The 24,305-nt window shown below is 39.8% G+C and overlaps 1 protein-coding gene across 2 annotated transcripts in view; it reads right to left on the minus strand.

The window, feature by feature from the left end:
• The window catches only part of myo5b (myosin VB), a 258,490-nt gene that overhangs the window by 129,961 nt on the left and 104,224 nt on the right, over window positions 1–24,305 (minus strand). For both annotated transcript variants that reach the window (XM_060850127.1, XM_060850044.1), the window contains exons 6-9: window positions 21,889–22,032; window positions 18,506–18,587; window positions 3,474–3,581; window positions 1,403–1,512 (exon numbers count right to left, since the gene is read on the minus strand). In XM_060850127.1, coding sequence (XP_060706110.1) covers window positions 1,403–1,512; window positions 3,474–3,581; window positions 18,506–18,587; window positions 21,889–22,032 — 444 coding nt within the window. The remainder of the gene's footprint in view (window positions 1–1,402; window positions 1,513–3,473; window positions 3,582–18,505; window positions 18,588–21,888; window positions 22,033–24,305) is intronic.

Here is a 24,305-nt window from a genome sequence, read left to right on the forward strand (position 1 = left end):
ACTTGTATCCCCTAGCAATTGACCCCTCCACCCTGAGAAAAAGCCTTGTACTTTCCATGCTATCTATGCCATTCACAATCTTTTAGACTTCTATGAGTTCGCCCCTCAACCTCCTGCATTCCAGTGAAAACAAACCCAGTCTATCCAACCTTTCTTCAGAGCTAAAATCTCCCATAGTAGGCAACATCCTGGTAAACCCTTTCTGTACCCTCTCCAAAGCAACCACATCCTTCTGGTAGAGTGGTGACCAGAACTGCATGCAATATTCCAAGTGTGGCCTCACTGAAACTTCTTTAAAATTTCAGCACAACTTGCCTGTCCTTATACTCAATGCACCTTCTAAGAGAGGCAAACATGTCATAGACCTTTTTTCCTACCTTATCTACCCACACTGCAATAAATCAGTTGACCTGCACACCCAAATCCCTCTGCATATCAACACTCCTATCAGTCACTGTATACTTTCCACCTGTACTTGACCTTCCAAAATTAATCATCTCACATTTGTCAGGATTAAACTCCATCTGCCATTTTTCTGCCCATGCCTCCAACTGATTTATATCCTGCTGCATCCTCTGACAATCCTCCTCACTATCTGCACTTCACTAATCTTTGTATCATCCACAAACTTACTAATTAGACCAGCCACGTTTTGCTCCAAATCACTTATGTTGATCACGAACAGCGAAGGTCCGAGCACGGACCCCTGTAGAAGAACACCACCAGTCACACCCTTCATTCCCAAAAGCATCCTTCCACTGCTACCCACTGTCCCCTATGACTAAGCCTGTTCTGTATTCATCTTGCCAGCTCACCCTTGATATCATATGTTACCTTTTGTACGAATCTGCCATGAGGATACAGCATAGAGTCATACAGCATGGAAGAGACCCTTCAGTCCATGCCAACCAGGCTTCCCAAAATAAACTAGTCCCACTTGTCTGCATTTGGCCCATTTCCTCTCAATATTCCCTGTTTATGTACCTGCTCAAATATTTTTTAAATGTTGTAACTATCAGCATTTACCACCTCCTCACGTGGGTCATTCCACATGCGAAGTGTGAAGGAAGGTACTCATTACTTTAAAACCTAGAAAAGTAAACAGAACCTATTGTTGTACTCCACACATTCTCTCCTTCTTCCCCTTTGCACCCATCTTCAAAACAAAGTGACAATGGGAAAAAGGTTTCACAAGCACTGAACTAAATGGTAAAGTTCAGGCCTTGGAAATAAATGAGTGAAGTTTGGTCTCTTAGCACAGTAATTACTCATGAAAGTAGATCACAACTGTGCCAGAAAGCCTTACTGCTCAACATCTTAAATACACACAAGAAATATTAATGTCAGCAGCATGTCTATGGAGGAAGTTTCATTTGGAGTAAATGCTCTGCATGAGACTTACAGCAACACCACAAGTGTCTACATCTCTTTCCGACACTATTTCCACATTTCCCAGGTGGAGAATTGAAGCGATTACTCTGTAAATGTTCATCTGGTGTGCATCCTTTACACCTGAAGAAAATAAATGCATCATTACCAACTCCAGTCCCAAGAGTATAGAGATTAGCAACAGTGTTATTTTAGTTCCATTGCTGCAACTAAAGTCAAAACAATATTCAAAAGTGGTAGCAACTTTGTCCATAACTGATATTTCCATATTAAACTGCAAACGCAGATGTTTAAACCCAACTACTTAAGAAACAAGTTTACAACTTGTAAAAAAAATTAATAAAAGGCGAAAGGGAATAAATTAAGTTACTAGGTTTGTGCGAAGATTTGTAGCTTGGGTGCTTGTTGTAGTGGTTCTGTTCGCCGAGCTGGAAGTTTTTGTTGCAAACGTTTTGTCCCCTGGCTAGGAGACATCATCAGTGCTGTGGAGCCTCCTGCGAAGCGCTTCTTTGATGTTTCTTCCGGCATTTATAGAGGCCAGAGACCCGGGTCAATTTCCACCTCAGGCGACTGACTGTGTGGAGTTTGCACATTCTCCCAGTGTCTGCGTGGGTTTCCTCCAGGTGCTCCGGTTTCCTCCCACAGCTCAAAAACATACAGGTTAGGTGAATTGGCCATGCTAAATTGCCTGTAGTGTTAGGTGAAGGGGTAAAATGTAGGGGAATGGTTCTGGGTGGGTTGCGCTTTGGCAGGTCGGTGTGGACTTGTTGCGCCACAGGGCCTGTTTCCACACTGTAGGTAATCTAAAAAAAACCTTAGTGCCTGAGCTCTTCTGTGTCCTTACCCCGGCCAGGCCTTGTTATCATATACTGTAGTCTGCTATTACACACAACCCATTGATAGCCATTAACAGTCCCCATTAACAGTTATTCACCCTCCTAGCTGGATTGTTCTTTGTCTGTTCAACTGTTCTTCTCTCTCTTTAGGCTTTATCGCCACCTTTGTTTCCTCCTTAGCCCCTTCCCCCACCTTCTGCATATAAACTGACATTTTCCCAGCAACCATCAATTCTGAAGAAGGGTCATTCAACTGGAACGTTAACTGACTTCTCCCCACAGATGCTGCCCAACCTACTGAGCCTTTCCAGCAATTTCTACTTTTGTCCCGAATTGGAGTTGGCAGCGGTGAGCTGCCCGAGTCCTGAAGCAGGTATGCCTACAGTGCTGTTAGGAAGGGAATTTCAAGATTTTGAAGCAACAATAAACAGCGATTCAGTTCAAAGTCAAGATAATGTGTGGCTTGGAAGAGAAGTTGCAGATAGTGGTGTCCCTATGCATCTGCTGTGTTTGCCATGGATTTGGAAGGTGCAGTCAGTTATCACAGGGAGCTGCATCTTGTAAATGGGGCCACTGTGGAGCAGCTCTGAAGCTGGTGGATGGTGTGCCAGAGTGCTTGGTCCTGGATGGTTCAAACTTCTAGTGTTGTTGGAGCTGCATCAAACCAGGGAACTGAAGAATATTCAATCACACTCCTGTCTTACTTCAGTACACCTGACTAAGGAGCAGGAGTTGGCCATTCAGCCCTTCAATCTCAACATGTGGCTCGAAGATTGTGAACAGGCTTTGGTATAGGAGAGGAGTTCCTCACCACAGAATTCTCAGGCTCTGACTAGCTCTTGTAACCATTGTATTTACATGACTGATTTGGTTCCGTTTTTGGTCAATGGTAGTACCAGCATGTTCAAAGTGGGACATTTCCCAAGAGAGCATAATTAAATGTTAAGGGGAGATGGTCCTTGTTGGTTTGACTCCTGGATACCAGAAATCCTCACTCAACTAGCCATTCCTCAAGTCAGTGCAAGCCCTGTCTGATATGGCTAGGACTCCATGACAGCAACTGAGTTTAGAAATTCTACCAGATACTTTCTGGTCAACCTAAAAATTCCAGGATCAGCTGTTATGTAACAACCTTCAACAAACATACTTGCATGAAAATGACACTACTTTAACATTACAGTGAATGCAAGACTCAAATACAAAATGGATTTGGATTTATCTTTTGAAATTAGAGACCTTTGACCTTACCAAGTAGTGTGAAAGCATTCCACGTCCTCTCAAAATCCTCAGCATCATTAACTCCATCTATTTCTGTGTTACCACCCTGTGTGGCATAAAAATAGTCTTCCGCACTGCCTGAAAAATTAGCAAAATTCCAGTTATTTATAATTACAGATGAATGGGTTAGCAGTGTACATTGCTGTCCCATTCTGGAAGGTAAAGTTGTTGTGCTGCCGTCATTATAACTTCATCAAGGTAAGAATTTACAGCTAGAAAATAAAGTCATATTAATTAGTCTACACGTTTAAAATGGAATTAAAAGTCTTGAGGGATGGAATTTTTTAATACCATTTTACAAATGATCCTATGTGAAAATTAGCATTCCGGCTATATAAAAGTTAGTGTCACCCATCTCAGTTAATTTGTTCAAGATAATTACAATCTACCCATAGAATATATGGTTTTATTGCAATTAAAATTATACATTCCATTCTTAGTTGGATTCTCTTTCCTTGATGAATTTTGATTAATTACTGAAGATTAGAATTTGTAATTAAAACACTAATCATGCATGTTGAAAATCTAAATAAAAATAGAAAGATCTGGGAACGGGCAGTGAATCATCCTACAGCCAAAAGAAGCGCCAACATTAACCGTTTGACTTTCCGCACAAAAATCAATCACACTGCACCCCTCCCACCGTTCTCCATATTATACTCATTGCTAGATCACAGTACTGTTCATTTTTGTACAGAAACATGGATTCTTCACTGACATGGATCCACACTGCCCAATTAAAACCATTAATCTTAAATCAACACAAATTAATTGTTACTAAACCAGTTTAGTGCCAACCATATCCATCTCTTCCCTGCAATCACAGAACACTAAAACACAAAACAGAATGGTACAAAGTATTCTGCCAGCCTTCAAAGAGCTATTTTAGTTCAATTAGCTCAATTAATTCTATTCTAGTCCTACCCAAAGCCCTGCAAATTGTTTCCCTTCAAGTATTCACTCCCATTTCTTTTTGCAATGTACTATTGTATTTATTCACGATGCACTTGTGACAGTGCTTTGCAGATCATAACAATCAAGTTGTACATAACATGTTTGCTAAAATGGGGAAATGGTGATGCAGCAATAATGTTGTTGGACTGGTCATCCAGAGCCCCAGTCTAATGTTCTGGAGATATGTGTACAAATCCCACTACGACAGATTGCAAAACTTCAAATGTAATAAAAATCTGTGATCGAAAGCAAGTCTAATGGTAACCATTGTCATGTTGTAAATTTCTATCAGGGAAGAAATCTGCCCGGTCATCATTACCTGGTCTGGCTTACATGTGACTCCAGAGCCAATACTACTTCTTCTGGTTTCTCAATGGAACATGTTCCATTATTTATTCTATCAAACTCCTTTGTGGTTTTGAATATTACCTTCCCTGCTCCAGCGAGAACAAACCCAACCAAAGGATTCCACTCCATAGTAGAATTTCTATCTGGCAGTAAGTTATTTATATGTGGACTGAAGGGGATGGGACAGAGCTGTTGTGCAGACAGGAAATGGGTTCCCCAAATGTTCTGCAGAATTTAATTATGGAGCTGCAGAATTTCTAATCCCTCTGCAGTCTCGACACAAAGACGATCTAATCTGCTGGCTAGAGCCTTTCAAGCAGGAAGCTTGGCCCCAAGACCAAAGCATTTGATTATATTTGTCATTAGGATGAGAGGGTCAATGGCAATACTAGAATTTATTGCCTGATCCTCGATTGCCCTTGAGAAGATGATGGTGAGCCCAACAGCAGATATTTATATTCAGCTCATGAGGCTTACTTTAGGAGCAGTGGGACCTGGAAAATTGGGAAGGATGGAGGATTCAATGATGGGAAGGGGTGTAATGTTGATGCTTAAGAGAATAAACATATTAAACCACAAAGCACAGACTTTTGGGAGTGGAGACTCCGCCCAAGGTTCCTGTTTATAAAGTCACAGATTCTACTTGTTTTTTTTAAAAAAAAATGAAGAAAAGTCATCACTTTGCCCTCACTGCCTACCAAGGCTTGTATGCGTTTTCACCTACCCTGTGTATACCCAGAGGTCTGTCACTGAATCCTCTTCAAAATTATAGAATTTTTTAAAAAATTACTGCTTCTCATCAAATTGTATCACTTCACATCTCACTGCATTAGGTTGCATCTGTCAAGTGTCTGTTTAATCAGCCTGTGCTACTCCTGCTGTTACATGCCTCAGCATTTACTGCATTTCAAAATGTTGGTGTTATTTTTGAATATATACTCTGTTTACTCATTCATGTCATTAACTGTCTGTGATGCTAATTTGGAGAACACCGCAGTACATTTCCCTTACAGCGTATAAAATAGTGCAGCAAATAGGAATTGAGGACTACAACAGAACCCAAGATTATAAGCGGATCTTGTGAAGTTCAACCATGACTTGAAATACATGTCAAATATTAATTTTATTTGATGAATCAACTAAAGAAAGAACAATTAGTAATTGCACTTGTACTAAACTAACTCCTAACTAGAGGATTAACAAATCTGACATAAGAGAAAGCAAACTCCTCTTGGACCCAACCATCTGGATATCACTAATGCTCCCTGAACTGACAACCAACCCCCAACCCTCGACCACACAATTACCTGTGATACGTTTTCAACTTGATCTCTCTTCTCCAATCACCTGACTGCCTCCCCATCCCCTGCAATTCTCCCAAACCTGACCCACTGGACTAACTCCTGCCACTGCCTACTTTACTGACCAAATACAACTATTCCCTGAGCATCTGACTACTCCTTGGCCCAAATGCACCCCTTGAGACTCGAGCATATACTTTTCCACCCTCCTTGAAGACCATATTATTCTCCACTGATGTAACCAGACTGCAACTCCAACTACAGCAAATTACCTTACCTAACAATGACCTCATTTCGCTGGCTTAACTACAGCCCCCACCCGATCCAAGGAACCGCGCCACCACCTGATTGCCCACCCAAATAAAGCAGGCTGCCCCACAGCCAACCTATCTACTTAGCTCACCATCTGTCCATTCATTCATCCACTTACTATTCATTAACATTCAAAGACTAGACATTTATACTTACCACATGCAGCAAGTGCCACATGGAGGGTGGGTGGGGAGGGGAAGAGTGGGTGGGTGAGAAGAAATCATTTTGGTGGGGGCTGTGGAGAGGGTGTATGCGTTTCCCCTGACTCAGCTCCCCCTCAGTGTTCCCCGATAGGCAAAGCACTCTACATTTCTGGAACAGCCAGACCTAAAAGGCTCCAGAAGAACTGTGGAACAGCATCAAGTCAGCAGAACTTCCTAATAGAGTGGCAACCCGACAACAACTGCCCTCTTCCAAAGATCCTAGCCAGAACTTTTGGAAAGTCGTTGAGTTGGATGTGATAGACGAGACAGAGTGGGACAAATCTGTTCATGGATCTAAACAAGAGAGGGAGAATCTTAAAATGGAGGTGCGAGTGAGTTGAATATTGGATCTGACCCCATGCCAAAAGTGGGGAACCCCAATACTTTACTTTGGATTTGATAATTGCTAACACTGTGGAATAAACAACAGTCTGCATCAGGCAGTTAATTGGCAGTGACAAAGATCACATTCCATCTGTCAACTATTATGACTCAAAACTATTCAAATTTCCAGTTACAGACATCAAATAAAATCCTTTATTTCTTGTTTCTTTGTAACTCAAAGGAAGACTTGCATTTCTAAGTTAAATTTATGACCATAAAATGTCCCAGATATTTTGGCTTTATAGGTCACGAAGTAAATAGAACACGGAACAGTAGAACATAGGAACAGGCCCTTTGGCCCACCATGTCAATGTTAACCAAGATGCCATTCTAAACTAATCCCACCTGCCTGCACATGGTCTATATCCCTCTATTGCCTATGTCTAAATGCCTCTAACAAGTTGCTAACGTGGTTGCTTCTACCACCTCCCATGGTGGCATATTCTAGGCATCTACCAACTGGTGTGTAAAAACATGCCTCACACATCTCCTTTAAACTTTCCCCCCTCACTTTAAACCCATGGCCCTAGTTTTTGACATTCCCACCCTGAGGAAAAAAAAAGGCTTTGACTATCCACCCTTGCCATGTCTCTCATAATTCTATATACTTGTTTCAGGTTGTCCCTCAACCTCTGAGGCTCTAGCAAAAATTATCAAAGTTTGTCTAAACTCTTTATAGGTAATACAATCAATCCAGGCAACATCCTGGTAAACTTCTTTTGCACCCTCTCCAAAGCATCCACATCCTTCCTATAGGTATGGTGACCAGAATTATATGCAATACTCTACAAAGTGGCCGACAAAGTTTTATACAGCTGTAACACAACTTACCAACTTTTATACTCGGTGCCGTGACCAATGAAGACAAGCATGCCATATGACTTCATCACCACTGTATCCACTTTCAGAGAGCTATAGGACTTGCACTCCAAGATCTTTATGTACATTAATGTTCCTAAGGGTCCTGCTAATTACTGTACACTCACTTCTTGCATTTTCACCTCCCAAAGTGCACCAGCTCACACTTGCCTGGATTAATCTTGATCTGCCAACTCCCTGCCTAACTTTCCAAATGATCTGTAGTCTGCTGTAACCTTTGATAAACTTCCTCATTATTCAAGCAACTTTCATTTCATCTGCAAAATTACTTATCAGACCCCCTATATTTTCATCCAAAAAGCAAATGACAAAGGTCCAAACACTGATCCCTGCAGAACACCACTGCTAACAGATATTCACTCAGAAAAACAACTCCCCACAATTGCCTTCTATGGCCAAGATAATTTTGTATCAAACTTACCAACTCATTGTGAATCAAGTAACTTGATTAAATTAGATTACTTACAATGTGGAAACAGGCCATTTGGCCCAACAAGTCCACACCGACCCTCTGAAGAGTAATCCACCCAAACCCATTCCCCTTCTGACTAATGCATCTAACACTATGGACAATTTAGCATAGCCAATCCACCTGACCTGTACATTTTTGGACTGTGGGAGGAAACCAGAACACCCAGAGAAAATCCACACAGACACGAGGAGAATGTGCAAACTCCACACAGACAGTCGTCCAAGGCTGGAATCGAACCTGGGGCCCTGGCGCTGTGAGGCAGCAGTGCTAACCATTGAGCCACCGTGCCGCCCCCTTAATCTTCTGGATCAACCTATCACGAGGAGCCTTGTCAAATAGAGTCAGAGATCACCAAAGGAAACAGACCCTTTCATTCAACTTGTTCATGCCGACCAGATATTCCAATATAAGCCAGTCTCATTTGCCAGCACTTGGTCCATATCTCTTCCTATTCATATACCCACCCAGATGCCTTTTAAGTATTGTAATTGTACCAGCTTCTACCACTTCCTCTGGCACCACCCTTTGCATGATAATAGTGCCCCTTGGGTCTCATTTATATCTTTTCCCTGTCACCTCTAAACCTATGCCGTCTAGTTCTGGACTCCCCCACCCCAGGGAAAAGACGTTGCCTACGTATCCTATTGAGTGCCCCAATTGTTTTTATAAACCTCTATAAAGGTCACCACTAAGCCTCTGACACTCCAGGGAAAACAGCCCCAGTCTATTCAACCTCTTCCCATAGCTCAAACCCTCAACCCTGGCAACATCCTTGTAAGTCTTTTCTGAACCCTTTCAAGTTTTCAAGGAGACCAGAATTGCATGCAATATTCAAAAGTGACCTAATCAATGTCCTGTACAGCCGCAACATGACCTCCCAACTCCTAAAGTCCTTGTAGACAACATCCTTTGCCCTACACTCAATCACCATCTTCACTTCCTCAAAAAACCCAATCAAGTTTGAGAGACAAGACATCATCCCACCCCTCCCCAATAAAGCCATGCTGACAATACCTAATAAGTGCATTATTTTACGAATGCAAGTATTTTACAGTGCGTTCACTGTTACAGTGTAGGAGAGGTGGCAGCTGATTTACACACAGCAAGTTCCAACAAATAATGCCATAATAACCAGATTATTGCTGTCAGCGATATTGATTGAGGAAAAGACATTGGTGATGGCACCAGATTAACTCCCCTGCTCTTCACTAAAGGAATGCCATGAAATAGTAGTCAGGGACTCAGCTCAAACTTTCACTCAAAAGATGGTGCTTCTAGCATTGCACATCTCCCTCAGTAGTGTTCTGGAGCATCAGCCTAAACTTTCTGTTCCAACAGAACAAATAATAATAATATAAATTGGAAAGCTTCCTCCTTCATGCCAAGCATTTACAATGAGGCTCTTGGTCAGCCTTCTCAAGTGCAACTAGGACTGTGTAATAAATACTGGCCAGCCAGCAACATCCACAACCCAGAAGTGTATGTAAAAAAAAAATTAGCATGTTCTAGTCTGCAATTACACCACAATTTATGCTAGTAATTTAGTAGAATGGATGTTATAAAGTATTAAGCTATTAAGTTTCTGTAATGGACTGGGAACACAGTGACAAAGAATTTCATTAAAATTTAAAAAGAATAAAATCTATTGATCATTTTGAATTAGCTGTGTTTACTGGAAATAAGAACAGGTGGCCAGTATGTGTCTCCAGACCCACAGCAGCATGATTGACTCTAACTGACTCCAATCTCCACCTCCACCACCCCCTCCCCAACCCCCCCACCCTACTCCTGTCCCCACTCCACCCAGTTAAAAACCAGGCTTCCAACTTGCTAAACTGAGGAACATTCATTTCTATCCATTATAAAAGTGAATTGAAGTAGCTGACTCGATGACCGGATTGGAGTCTCCTTACCCAAGTTTTCTTATTCTATTGATTCAGATTTTTGTCAATTACATTTATTCAACAAGACTCCTGAACTTTCTTGAAAATGCTGTGAGAAATCAGCAAATTCGTTGGAGAGAGAGGCTGGAAATTAACATTCCAAGTGAGTAAATGAACCACTGGAAGTGTACTGAGCGTTTTTGAGGCTTACAATGCTCAGCACAAAGGATTAAAACTGAATATGATTAAATTAATTATTAAACATGCTGTGATAATTAGAATATCTTCAATGTAGTTTTCATTTACAATCAGAATACAGACATCTGTCCACTATTTATTTGGAAAATGTCTCAGATGACACAATCTCTTGAGCCACATATCATTTGGCTGAAATCCATAAGTGTCATAAATTAGCACAAATTAAAGAGACAGGGTGACTTACAATATTGGTTGCAACTAATTTGGAATAAAGAAAGAATGATTGATTCACTGACTAATTTTGGCCAAGCTGCAAACCACAGTCACACTGTTGAGAAAAGTACAGAAAGAGTCCCAGTAGAAGATGGACAGAAAGAATCATGGAAAATTAAAGGGAAAACCACTATGGCCCATTTCCATATACCTCAACAGACTCCAATAAAATTGTCCACTAGTTTGTATTGCTCACCGAGAATTGGTACATGGAATGGGAAATCAACAGGAATGGGAAGTCAACTGGAATAGCAGCATGATTGACTCTTAACTGACTCCAATCTCCACATTCACCAGCCCTAACCCTGCCCCATCTCATTCCCATTATCTACCCCATTTTTGCATTTTACAAAACAAATCTGGACATTTTCTTAAGACTATTTTCCAATGAGAATAAGTTATCCTCCTTTAGTTTCTCCTTGTCATTCAGTTATCAAATATCCACAATCTTTTGCTACCTCTTTTCAAAATATATTTTTGCATCCAACAATGACCACCAAGTTTAAAATAATTCATCACCATTCCACATCAATTTTTTTTTGAGAGCGATTCATAATGTGATATCACATGGACTTTCTTCCACTTCTCTTTTTGAGCAGCCCTTTAAAAGTTTTCACTCCTCATTTCAAAGCTTCCATTTCTTCCACACAATTTGGCAAGAAAAATAAACAGACAGACATTCACCCAAACATTGTTGCTCACTTCTTCACATCTCAAGGTCAAAGACAAAACATTCAAAGGCAATTAGCAATTTAATATCAGAGGAATGGATCTTGAATTCCTTTGAAAAAAAACAGGAAATTGATAAAAAAAAATTGACTTTTCTACATTACAAGATATTTGACAAAGATTTCCCAAAGAAATTATTTTCTACTGGGACAAATTTCAATTAGAGATAATGAAAAGAATTTTTTAAAAATGCATAGGAACCCGCATGATTCATATAAATGAAATAATTAAAATGATTTGTAATCAAATTCGAGGTGGCATTCTCATCACATCAGTGTTTAAGCAGGCAATCACTAGACATCACAGCTTGCAGTTGGTTAAAGTACAGATTATACCAATTGGAAATAAATTTGTACATTCAGTCACTATGTACAGCATGCTACCATTATACTGACACTTAAGGTAATTTACTGACTTACAGAGAAATGGTATCAATTTCCATTGACTTGGCTTTGTAAAAATGCTCAACTAGCTTATGACAATATTTTTGATTCTTATCTAGCATTTCTGTTCTAGCATGCATTGCAAACTTCTAGATTTTTCTAGAATCATATTCACAGCAGCTTACTTGATCCATCCAGTCCATGCTACACAATTCAAATCAGTCCCATTACCCCCTTCCATTCCAAATGCTTATTTCACTTAAATGGTCATCCAATTTCCTTTTGAAATCATAAATCATTCGCCTTCCATCACCCTCATAGGACAAGCTTACAAATATTATCATCCAGAGTGTGTAGAAAAATCTTCCTCATATCTCCACATATCTTCCCCAAAACATTGAACCTGTGTTAGCAATAGTGGTATTCAATGCCAGAGATATGGGAGCAAGTTCTGACTGAAAGGAAGAACGAGAAATTGATGAGGAAAGAAAAAAAAAGAGAATATAAATTCAGGAGGAGAAGCATTGAAGTTGACAAAAACAAGACTTCTATTGGCATGCAAAAGGATAAAGATTCACAAGGATAAATGTACGCCCATTACAGATGGGGAAGGAGAATTTTTAATGGAGCAAAGAAAAATGGTGGAGAAATTCCTTTTCATATATCTTCATGGCGATGATTCAGAAAATCTCAGAAAAAGAGGCAACCAAGGGACTTCTAAAACTGAACTGGTGAAATAAGGCCACTGTTGGACTATTGCGTGCAATTCTGATCTCCTTCCTATCGGAAAGATGTTGTGTACCTTGAAAGGATTCAGAAAAGATTTACAAGGATGTTGCCGGGGTTGGAGGATCTGAGTTACAGGGAGAGGCTGAACAGGTTGGGGCTGTTTTCCCTGGAGCGTTGGAGGCTGAGGGGTGGCCTTATCAGGTTTACAAAATTATGAGGGGCATGGATAGGATAAACAGACAAAGGCTTTTCCCTGGGGTCAGGGAGTCTAGAACTAGAGGGCATAGGTTTAGGGTGAGAGGGGAAAGATATAAAAAGGGACCTAAGAGGCAACTTTTTCACGCAGAGGGTGGTACATGTATGGACTGAGCTGCCAGAGGATGTGGTGAAGGCAGGTACAATTTCAACATGTAAGAGGCACTTGGATGGGTACATAAATAGGAAGGGTTTGGAAGGATATGGACCGGGTACTGGCAGGTGGGACTAGATTGGGTTGGGATATCTGGTCGGCATGGATGGGTTGGACTGAAGGGTCTGTTTCCATGCTGTACATCTCTATGACTCTGTAATAACATTTGCTGAGATTTGATAAATCTCCTGGACCAAATAAGCCTCATCCCAGAGTGTTAAAAGTAGCAGCAACAGAAATAATGGATGAGTTGGCAGGTATTTATCATAATTCTAAAAGGAAAGCAAAGAACTGTGGACAATGTGAATATAAAATAAAAACAAAAAAGGTGTTGGAGAAACTCAGCAGGTCTGACAACAAACATTTATGGAGAGAGAAACAGTTGTTTTTTTTGAGGGCACAGAAAAGATTTACAAGGATGTTGCTGGGATTGGCGGGCTATGAGCTAAGGGTAGAGGCTGAATATAATGTGGAACTTTTCTCCCTGGAGTGTTAGAGACTGAAGAGTGACCAGAGGGCTATAAAATCACGGGGGGCATAGATAGCATAAATGGCCTCAGGTTTTTTTCTAGGGTGGGGTAATCCAAAACCTAAACATAGGTTTAGGGCGACAGGGGTAAGTTCTTTTTTAAAAAAAGGACCTGAGGGGTAACCATTTTACGCAGAAAATGGTGTGCACATGGAATGAGCTGAGAGGGGAAGTGGCAGAGGTGGATAAAATAACAATATTTAAAAGCCACCCGGATGGGTATATGAAGAGGAGGGGTTTGCAGGGATATGGACCAAATGCTGTAGAATAGAACTAGGTCAGATTGGAATGTCTAGTCAGTGTAGATGAGTTGGTCCAAATGGTCTGATTTCATGCTGTATGATTCTTTCATTCTTCTTCAAATTGTTAACTGTTTCTCTCCCAAAGATGCTGCCAGACCTATGAAGTTTCTCCAACACTTCATTTTTATCTTGCATAGTTGTATAAATTCGGGAAAGGTTCCTATTGGAAGGCTTCCGACTCGAAGTTGCCAGATGTTACTCCACTATTTAAAAGGAGGTTGGTGCGGCATGTTGGTTCAATGGTTAGCACTGCTGTCTCACAGCACCAGGGATCTGGGTTTGATTCCACCCTCTGGCAACAGTCTGTGTGGAGTTTGCACATTCTCCCTGTGTCTACATGGGTTTCCTCCAGGTGCTCTGGTTTCTTCACACAGTCCAAAGATGTGCAGGTTAGGTGCATTAGCTAAGTTGTCCTATAGTGCTCAGGAATGTGCGTGTTCGATGAATTATCAATGGGAAATGCAGGATTATGGGGATTGGGTGGGATGCTCTTCAGAGCATCAGTGTGAACTTGATGGGCTGATCCTATGAAGGCGTGTGTAAAACTTCAGGCCTGATGTCTAAGGGAAGTAGAAAGGAAAATATTGGAATCAGTTATAAAGAAGGAAGAAATAAACTATTAGAAAAAGATGTGCAAAATCAGGCAGAGTCAGTATGGACTTGTGAAAGGGAAATCATATTTGACAAACTCGGGAGATTTTTGGAGATGCTACTTGCAGCATAAACAATGAAGAACAAGAGGATATGGTATATTTAGATTTTCAGAAGGTTTCTGAATAAGGTCCCAGGGGAAGTAAGTAAATAAAATTAGAGTACATGGGAAACTCCTTCAAATTTTCCTACATCATACTCATCGGCCTGATTTTTGCCTCCTCACTCAGCCTAACTATATCTGTCCCCAAACTCTTGTATTCTTCACGGCATACTTTCATAACTGCTTATGCACTGTAAATTTAGCTAACATGCCTTCACATCCTCAGCTACATCATTGATACCAATTGTAAAAGGTTTAAAGTTCCACAGAGACCCCTTTGGGTCTTTGTTCGTCACACCCTACCAGACAATGATCTATTTATGGATTCATTTTTGTTTTGTGCTAATGAGCCAATCTTGCACCCATGCTAATTTATCGCATCCATCACAGAGAGCTTTTATTTTTGACAATATCCCTTTATTTGCTCCTTTTTTGTATGCCTTCATGGTATAAGACCATAAGACGTAGGAGTGGAAGTAAGGCCATTCGGCCCATCGAGTCCACTCCGCCATTCAATCATGGCTGATGGGCATTTCAACTCCGCTTACCAGCATTCTCCCCGTAGCCCTTAATTTCTCGATACAACAAGAATTTATCAATCTCTGCCTTGAAGTCATTTAGCGTCCCGGCCTCCACTGCACTCTGTGGCAATGAATTCCACAGGCCCACCGCCCTCTGGCTGAAGAAATGTCTCCGCATTTCTGTTCTGAATTGACCCCCTCTAATTCTAAGGCTGTGTCCACAGGTCCTAGTCTCCTCGCCTAATGGAAACAATTTCCTAACGTCCACCCTTTCCAAACCATGTATTATCTTGTACGTCTCTATTAAGTCTCCCCTTAATCTTCTAAACTCCAATGAATACAATCCCAGGATCCTCAGCCGTTCCTCATATGTTAGACCTACCATTCCAGGGATAAAAAATGAGGTCTGCAGATGCTGGAGATCACAGCTGCAAATGTGTTGCTGGTCAAAGCACAGCAGGCCAGGCAGCATCTCAGGAATAGAGAATTTGACGTTTCGAGCATAAGCCCTTCATCAGGACTTATGCTCGAAACGTCGAATTCTCTATTCCTGAGATGCTGCCTGGCCTGCTGTGCTTTGACCAGCAACACATTTGCAGCTACCATTCCAGGGATCATCCGTGTGAATCTCCGTTGGACACGTTCCAGTGCCAGTACGTCCTTCCTGAAGTGTGGGGACCAAAACTGGATACAGTACTCCAAATGAGGCCTAACCAGAGCTTTATAAAGTCTCAATAGCACATCTCTGCTTTTATATTCCAACCCTCTTGAAATAAGAGACAACATTGCATTCGCTTTCTTAATCACGGACTCAACCTGCATGTTTACCTTTAGAGAATCCTCGAATAGCGTTCCCAGATCCCTTTGTACTTTGGCTCTACTAACTTTCTCACCATTTAGAAAATAGTCTATGCTTTTATTCTTTTTGCCAAAGTGCAAGACCTCGCACTTGCTCACATTAAATTCCATCAGCCATTTCCTGGACCACTCTCCCAAACTGTCTAGATCCTTCTGTAGCCTCCCCACTTCCTCAGTACTACCTGCCTGTCCACCTAACTTTGTATCATCTGCAAACTTCGCTAGAATGCCCCCAGTCCCCTCAGCCAAGGGTTTCTTTGGCTTAGCCAGTATTTATGGCTCATTCTCATTACTCAAGAAGTTGGTAAATTGCTTATCAGAGTTTTCCCTATCACTAATATTGGTGAGTTTTGTAGACGTTCACCACCTTTCACAACTGGTTCTGGCAGAATAGCAGCACATGATCAGATCTAATGGTTACTTAATCACTTAGCCCTGTTCATTGATGTAGTATCTGTAGCTTAGCGTGTACTCCTGTGTTGTAGTTTTAGGTTGGTATCTCATTTTTAGGGTTTTTTTAAGATATCCATTCGCCCATCTGCGTGTCACCAGCAAGGACAACGTGTTGCCCACACGTAATTGCCCTTGACATGAATGGCTTGCTCTTTCATTTCAAAGAGCAGTTAATTGCAGTAGATTTGGAATCATGTAGGTTGGACAAAGTAAGCAAAGTAGATTAAAACTCCTGTGGCACAGTGGCGGTGTCCCTACCACTGGACCAAGGGATCCATGTTAATGTCCCATTTGCTCCAAAGATGTATAATACAGTCTCTAAACAGGTTGATTAGAAAATGAAAAAAATATGGCAGACTTTCTTCCCTTAAAAAAAGGGCATTATCGAATCAGTTGTTTAAAACAACAAATCGATGATGGGTTTACGGTCATTGTTAAAACTAGACTTTTATTGAACTGATCTTAACTGCCTTCAGGCCACTGGATTATTAGTCCAGTAGCTTGACTATGATGCCACCATTTCCTAATGAATGTCACATTGTATCAGCAGCCAGTTACCCTTCAAGGAGTTTAATCCATATCAAAATCCTGAAAAATGTTACACTCCAATATAGAACAAGTATTAGACCATCCCTGTAACTATCCTGCCATCTTCTACAAAGTAACCTACATTACAAAGCACTAAAAGGGCACAAAGCTAAAGAAAGAGTGCTAATTTGTGGTGAGACTACGCCATATTCATTATAGCGACAGCTCCTAATTGTGTTGTGGAGATCAAATCGTTGAAATAATCCTTCATCTTGTTGGCAAACCTTTAATTTACAAATGTTTCACTACTTCATGAAAGCCCCTCCAAGTATTTTCTGCATTTATCAGACACCAAATGCATAAATTATATTAACCAATCATTGTAGAAATTGATTCCAAACATTCTTCACTCCCACTCCAGTTTGCAAATTGATAAGCACTACTTAAGTAGCAACATGTTGAGTTCAAGTTTATAATCTGCTTGTCCAACTGTTTTAACAGCTTGAATGTCACCAGTGTTATTTATACACTGAAGAATGATGCAGACTGCATTATTATTATCAGCCACAAGAATACACAGGGCTAGAAAAGAATATTTCAGTCTGGCTGACTGGCTTCCGAGTTCAAAACAGAGAGTACAGTTTGCTCCCTATATCCCTAAATTGATTTCCCTCCAAAAACTACAGAGTCTATAACTTTCTCCCATTATTTAATATTTCACCAGGAGGATAATTCAAACACTAACCTCATATTATTTTTAAAACTGTGAAGCACAGAATTAAGAATTAATTCAGATTTTTAAAAAAAATAACACATTATTTAACAATACTAAAATGTATTCATTCATTTAAGAAACTCTAGTCCTCACCATTCATGGTCAAATTCAGGAGCTCATTGTATGCGTAAAGTTTATCAAATAAATGAAACAAAATAATCTTTGATACATTATGATGATAATTATGGTCAAGCTAGTTAATCCAGGATTTTCATAATTTCTTGCCTTTTATCCACTATATCTTTTTCATTAGCTCTGGACTCCACATTTTATTAATTTCCTTCTTGACCTACTTTGCCATCTTTAAAGTTTATACTTAACTATCTCTGGGTCACTGTTTTAAACAAAGCTGGTCCAGTGTCTGTAAAGTTAACATACAAAAGATTTTGCTGCATTACCTGAGAAAGTGCAGAGAAACTTGTGGATGCACTGTTGATGTTACCCCCTCAGCCAAAAACACCAAAAAGTCCAAACTGCTTCTTTTGGGACCTTGCTGCATAACAACAACGACAGCTCTTCAAATGGAATTAATTAAAGTAGTTACAAAGCACTTGGGTAATTCCTAGCGCATGCTGGCATTCTATTTAAAACTCTTGTATTTTATTCAGAATAAACACAAGAGGTAAAATTAAGCTAGTAATGCATATGAATCATCAGCAAGCAATGTATATCGCCTCTATTAACATTTTGACTTTTCTAACACCAATATGACTGTGGAAACATATCCAAAACAGTGCTCTTCTGGCAGTGAATTCATACACAAGGTGAAAGATGAGAGTACATCTTTTTATTTCAGTATTGGAACAATTGGATGAACTAACTTACTTAATTTCAGTTCTTTGAAATCGGGTCGATTGGCTGAGGCACACAACTGGTAGAAGATATGGTAGTTACGTTCATCTTCTGCCTAAACAACAAAGACAAAAGGCAAAAATGTTTTTCTCTTGGCAAGATTTTCTTTAACACCTTCTCTCCTTCCTATGCTCGATTCCTGCTTTACTTACTTTTCTAATCAACCTGTTAAGAGATATTGTTACACATCTCTGGAGCAGATGGCATTGGGCCTCTCAGTCCAAGGTAGGGAGACCGCCACTGCACCATGGCCTCTTTATAGAGGACACTGTGACTTGTTTCCAGGATGTCAACATGTAACACACAAACTAGTTTAGAAATATCCAGTTGATGCTCAAGGTAAGTTGTCCCTCCAAAGTTTGTTTGTTCTTAGTAAAAAGAGGCTTTTTAACATCACTCCAAGGTATTGAAGCACCAATAAGTAGCTTGCAGTATGTTCACCTTGCTTTTCATTTATGCATGAGTTTTTTTTTAAACAAGTAGCCTGGTTGAATTTGAGGTTTGTTTGAACTTGAATCATTTTACAGCATTTGCCAGATTACTACCTTCTTGAAAGCAATTTTTTAAAAATAGAATATGGCTGCAGTAGATTCTATCAATTGTTTGTGATGCCAAATGTAAATAAAACTGCAAAGAGGTTGAAAGTAACTAAATATCAAGTATTGAATGTTCAGAATTTAAACTAGAAATGCTATTTAATTATATTAATCAAGGATACACAGTTGATAGCTATTTTTCCCTGTTTTAAATCCAAGTCCAAATTGCCCACCAGCGAACTAATGATGAGACGTTTTTAAAACCACTCAAGGGATCTGGGCTTCACTGCCCACTCCTAGTTACCTTGTGGTGGAGTTAATGTGGCGAGTGAGTTCCAGGATTGTGCTCCAGCTACAGCAAAGGTGATATATTTCCAAAATGAGGAAGATCACTGGAGCAGAACTGCAGGTGCCCATTCATTCAACGTGGGCAACACTGGGTGGCTAACATTTATTACCGGTCCTAGTTGCCCTGGAGAAGGTCGTAGTGATCTGCTTTCTTGAACCTCTGCAGTCCATGTGCTGTAGGTAGACCAACAATGCCCTTAGGGAGGGAACTGTGATATTTTTACCCAGAGAAACTGAAGGATTGGCAATATATTTCCAAATTTCACGTATCTGCTGCGTCTAGATGGTGGTGATCATTGGTTTAAAAATGCTGCCTAAGAAGCTTTTGTGAATTCCTACAGTACCTATTGTACATCAGTAGTGGAAAATATTTGTGGTTGTGGTGCCAATAAAGCAGGTCATTTTATTTTGTTTGAGGTCACTCTCAAGTGTTGTTGGAGGTGCACTTATTTAGGTGGGTTGGGAGTACGTCGTCACATTCTGATTTGTGTCTTTAAGACTGACTGTGTTGGAATACAATTCTGCTGCTGCTGATGGCCCATGAGGCCTTATGGATGACCAATCTAGATATGATCAGAGTCTATCCCATTTAGCAACTCTAGCAGTGAAGTCCCAGAACTGGTCATCAACAACTGCAATCAACTTCCTGTGTGTCAGGTATGACTCCAACCAGAAGAGAATTTTCCCCCAAATATAACAGAATCTAATTTTGCTAGGCAAGAGGAGCCATAGAAAACCAATTTGAGGTTTAGGTAACTCAGCATCCACTTCTTTTTCTGGTATTGGGTCTTTCTACTTTTGTCTACATAACAACTGAGAGAGGACCACTCAGCCTTACCAGCCTATTCTATCATTCAATACAATTAGGGCTAATCTTTTATCTCAACTCTACTTTTCTGCCTGCTCTTCATATGTTGATTGCCCATGATACCAAAATTCCATCTACCACAGCAATAAATATAGTCAGCGATGGACCATCAATTGCTCACTGATGTACAGAATTCCAAAGAATCACAATATTTTAAGTGAATTAATTCCTCATCTCAATCTCAAATGATCGTGCCGTCTCCCTCTGCCAAGATTTTATCTGCATGTTTCCAATTCCCTAATCAGAGGAAAACAACTTCTCAGTGTCTACTATGCAAAAACTCTTCAGAACCTTGCATGTTTCAAGGAATTCACATCTTACAGTTATAGGCTTTTGAGTTGGATGATCAACCATGTTCACAACAAAAAGGCAGCGCAGGTTTAAAGGGCAGAATTGCCTACTCCTGTTCATACTTCTAATGTTTTTATGTTTTACGTAATTCCAGAGAGCAAGGTCTAATTTATTCACCTCATAGGACAACTCTTTGAACCTAGAAAACAATCTAGTGAATCTTCACTGTACTGCTTCCAAAGCAAGCATATCCATCCTCCAATAAACAGGCCAAAGGTGTGGCCTCCAAATTCCAACAAATGATACAGCTGCACTTGAAAATTCCCTAATACAGTTTTGGACATGCACCAATGCTTTTCCACTTTGTGGCGCCACATCATCCCACCATGGTTAGACAACTTGAAAAGAAAGATAATTTTCTAAAATCAATAGAAAGTCAATTATTCCCAATAATTCTCAATCACAAAATCACCCATTAGTCAGTAACCTTATAAATAGTACCACAGTCATTTCAGACCAATAATTAGGCTCGTTAAATTTAAATACATCAGGCAGATGACGGATACTTTACCAAAACTGTTGCTATACAGAGTAAAAATCATTTCAAATGACCTAACACATGATTGGAAGTGTAATATTCTTCTTTTTCATAAGGTGGAAAAGTCAGTTTCATAATTATGGTAATCACTTCCAGTTTTCAGCAAGAGGGAAATCTTATTATCTCTATTTTGTTGGGCCGTGCACACACTCTGAGCAGTACGGCTCTAATGTTACCTTCTTCCTCAAGACATTGATGGAACAGAAAGCAGACAAATATGCTGAATAATAAAAAAAACAAAAGTAGTGCGGAGAGTGTAACTGGTAAAACTCAATGCTTAGGATAACAAATGAGTAAATGCAGATAATTTATTCATTAAGTTAGGATAAATGCTCTTTTTGGAAATATTGATTACAAGTCAACATTTGATATGTAAAAATGTGCAAATCAAATTGACGTCATCAGACTGATACTTGTTATGATGTATTGACGAATCTAATTGTAAGGGCAAAGTAACAAGTTAAAACATCTTCAACCATGCAAGTGAACGCCAACACCAAAAGGGGGCAGCCAATTGGCGTTCAATTACTGACCACACAAGGTTAGGTGAAAGTCAGCATTTATTTTTGTATCTTTCTGTCTGCTTAGAATCTTTGGTGAGAAAGTTACATTTAACATATGTTTCACTCCATTTAATTTTACAGAGAATAACTTAAAGTTGATTTATTATGTGCATGATCTAATATATTTTACTGCAGAAGTCATGGATACAAACCTGGAAAACCACTCTGGACTTTTCCAGCAGATAGGTTCGCATATTGGCACCAATTATATAATATTGTCGGTCAAAACCAATTTGGATGTATTTCCCAAAGCGGCTGCTGTTATCATTCCTTGTCGTTTTCGCATTACCAATGGCCTATTTGAGAAGAAGAAACTTTGAAATTATTAAAACCTGATAATAACATATGAATCTGGATAGGATAAGAAGCTCAACATTTTAGAGAATCAATAGTGTTCCTACAAGTGCAGTGGAGTTGCAAGTTAATTTTTCAACAGGCAAATACACTTGATTATCCAAATCACAATCAGGGGAACAACAATCAACACGATCACCATTTATATAATGCCTTTAAAAGTAAGAGAGCATTAAAAAGATTCTTCAGCGTAGTGCTATAAGTTTTAAAACCACATCAGGGGTAATAAGCCAAATGACTAAAATCTTGAAATGAAGTAGGTTTTAAGTTGTATTTTAATGCAGAAAAGTGAGGTATAGGAAGGGAATTCCAGAGCTTGGGCTGTAGCAACTGAAGGCATGGGCACCAGTGGTGAATAATGATTAGGAATGCAAGAGACCTGAATTAGAAAAGTGCTGATGTCTCCGAAGATGAGAGGAGATTACAGGGATAGGCAGAGGCAAGACAGAATTAGAATTAAGGATAAGAATTTTATGAATCCATGAAAATGCTTTAATATGACTGTTGCTTAGATAACTTGATGACATCACCAATATAAAAAACAGAAATTGCTGGAGAAACACAGCAGGTATGTCAAAATTCCAGGAGAGAGAAACAGAGTTGGCATTTAGAGTCCAAAAGGACTTGTCTTTGGAACCAAAGTTCCGAAGAAGTGTCATTTTGGACTCAAAATGTTTAACTGCTTCTCTCCGCACAGTTGTGGCCAGATCTGCAGAGTTTGTTCAACACTTGTTTTATTTTGGATTTCTAGCATCCACAGATAGTCAATTTTCAGATATACGTGGAGCCCTACTTCTCCACCATCTCTCCCAACCTTGCACTGCCAAAATGTCATTAGACTGGTTGCCCAATAGGAACTGTGTCCAACATGAACTGTTGGTTCAGTTGTACTTTTATCCAACTAAACGCTAAAAAACACTGAAGCTATCATCTTGAGTCCTCACAATGAACCCAACTAACCCTCCACCGATTGCAGGTTGACGCTGAGAGTTTCCTATCTCCGATATACACTAGCCAAAAGCCCACAAACTCCCCAATACAAGCAGCATCTAACTCCACCACCATAACGTCAACTTTTCTCTTAAGCCAGTCACAAACAACCCATTCCCAACTCTTTTCACCAATTCCTGCCTTCAGCCACTGAAATACTGAATTCTCTAACTGATTCTGGACTCAGCTAATCCAATGTTCTTCTCACTTGCATGCCAACCTCATTTTCTTTCCTGTACCAAGCCACACTCACCTATTCCCACATGTCTTCCTGAACTGTATGAAGGTTGGGACCACAAAAGCCTCCAATTTAAAATTTTCACTCTTGTTGTGTTTCAATTCTTTTATTATTTAGTCTTCCCTGTCCCTAGCCTTCAACTCCTGTGCATTCACCACTACTCTTACTGCTGAACTCTCCATTTAAGTATAACTGGCATTTTGTGCATTTGACCATCCTACCACCAGCCATTTTCTGAAATTATACTGTTCTTCTTCACCTCCCTCACTTTTGTTTTAAATCGCTGAAATAAAAATCAATGTAAAGGTCAAAAGCTTTAAATTAAAATAACTGTTTTTGGTAGCATCCTTTGTGCAATTTCCACCTTTTACAAATAATTCACGTCATTTGTTAAACTAGCAATTAGAAAAGCAGAATTAAGATGTGTAGATTTTTATTGCACCAATTTATTATTCAGTCTGGTTTAGCATTATTCAATCATCTTCTGTAAAGGGGAACAACTTTGAAACAGAATCGCGAGTGGTATCTTGCAAAATGGAATTGCTGCCATCTAAGTGGGAATGCATGATTAACAAAATATAAACATACAATTCCTAAGCGAAGTCACTAACAGAATGAGGGCAGCTCATCAAAAATAAAACATAACCAATCAAGCTGCCAAATAACCATGGTTTCATTTGGCAAATGCGTGTCAAAGTCTTTTTGAAAGTACAGTCTGCAGCTAGCATTTGGCTCATCATTTCTGGCAAAAAATTAAAATAAGGTAACAAAGTAAAGCAAGTTAAGCTGCCCCAGAGAACATCTGATCAGCTAAATTAGGTGAATTAGTTCAGTGCAGTTCTTGCACTGTAGCTCTAAAGATTTGAAATGTAAGTGGAGTGCAGAATTCAAGCAGAGAGTGTTTGGTGAACGGAGGTGGTGGTGGTTTTTTACCCCCTTTTTTTGAAACAGATTAATATTTGGCAGCCACCTTGGAGCTGTAGAAAA

The sequence above is a fragment of the Hemiscyllium ocellatum genome, chromosome 1 (assembly GCF_020745735.1).
Source record: "Hemiscyllium ocellatum isolate sHemOce1 chromosome 1, sHemOce1.pat.X.cur, whole genome shotgun sequence".
In the NCBI taxonomy this organism is placed as follows: domain Eukaryota; kingdom Metazoa; phylum Chordata; class Chondrichthyes; order Orectolobiformes; family Hemiscylliidae; genus Hemiscyllium; species Hemiscyllium ocellatum.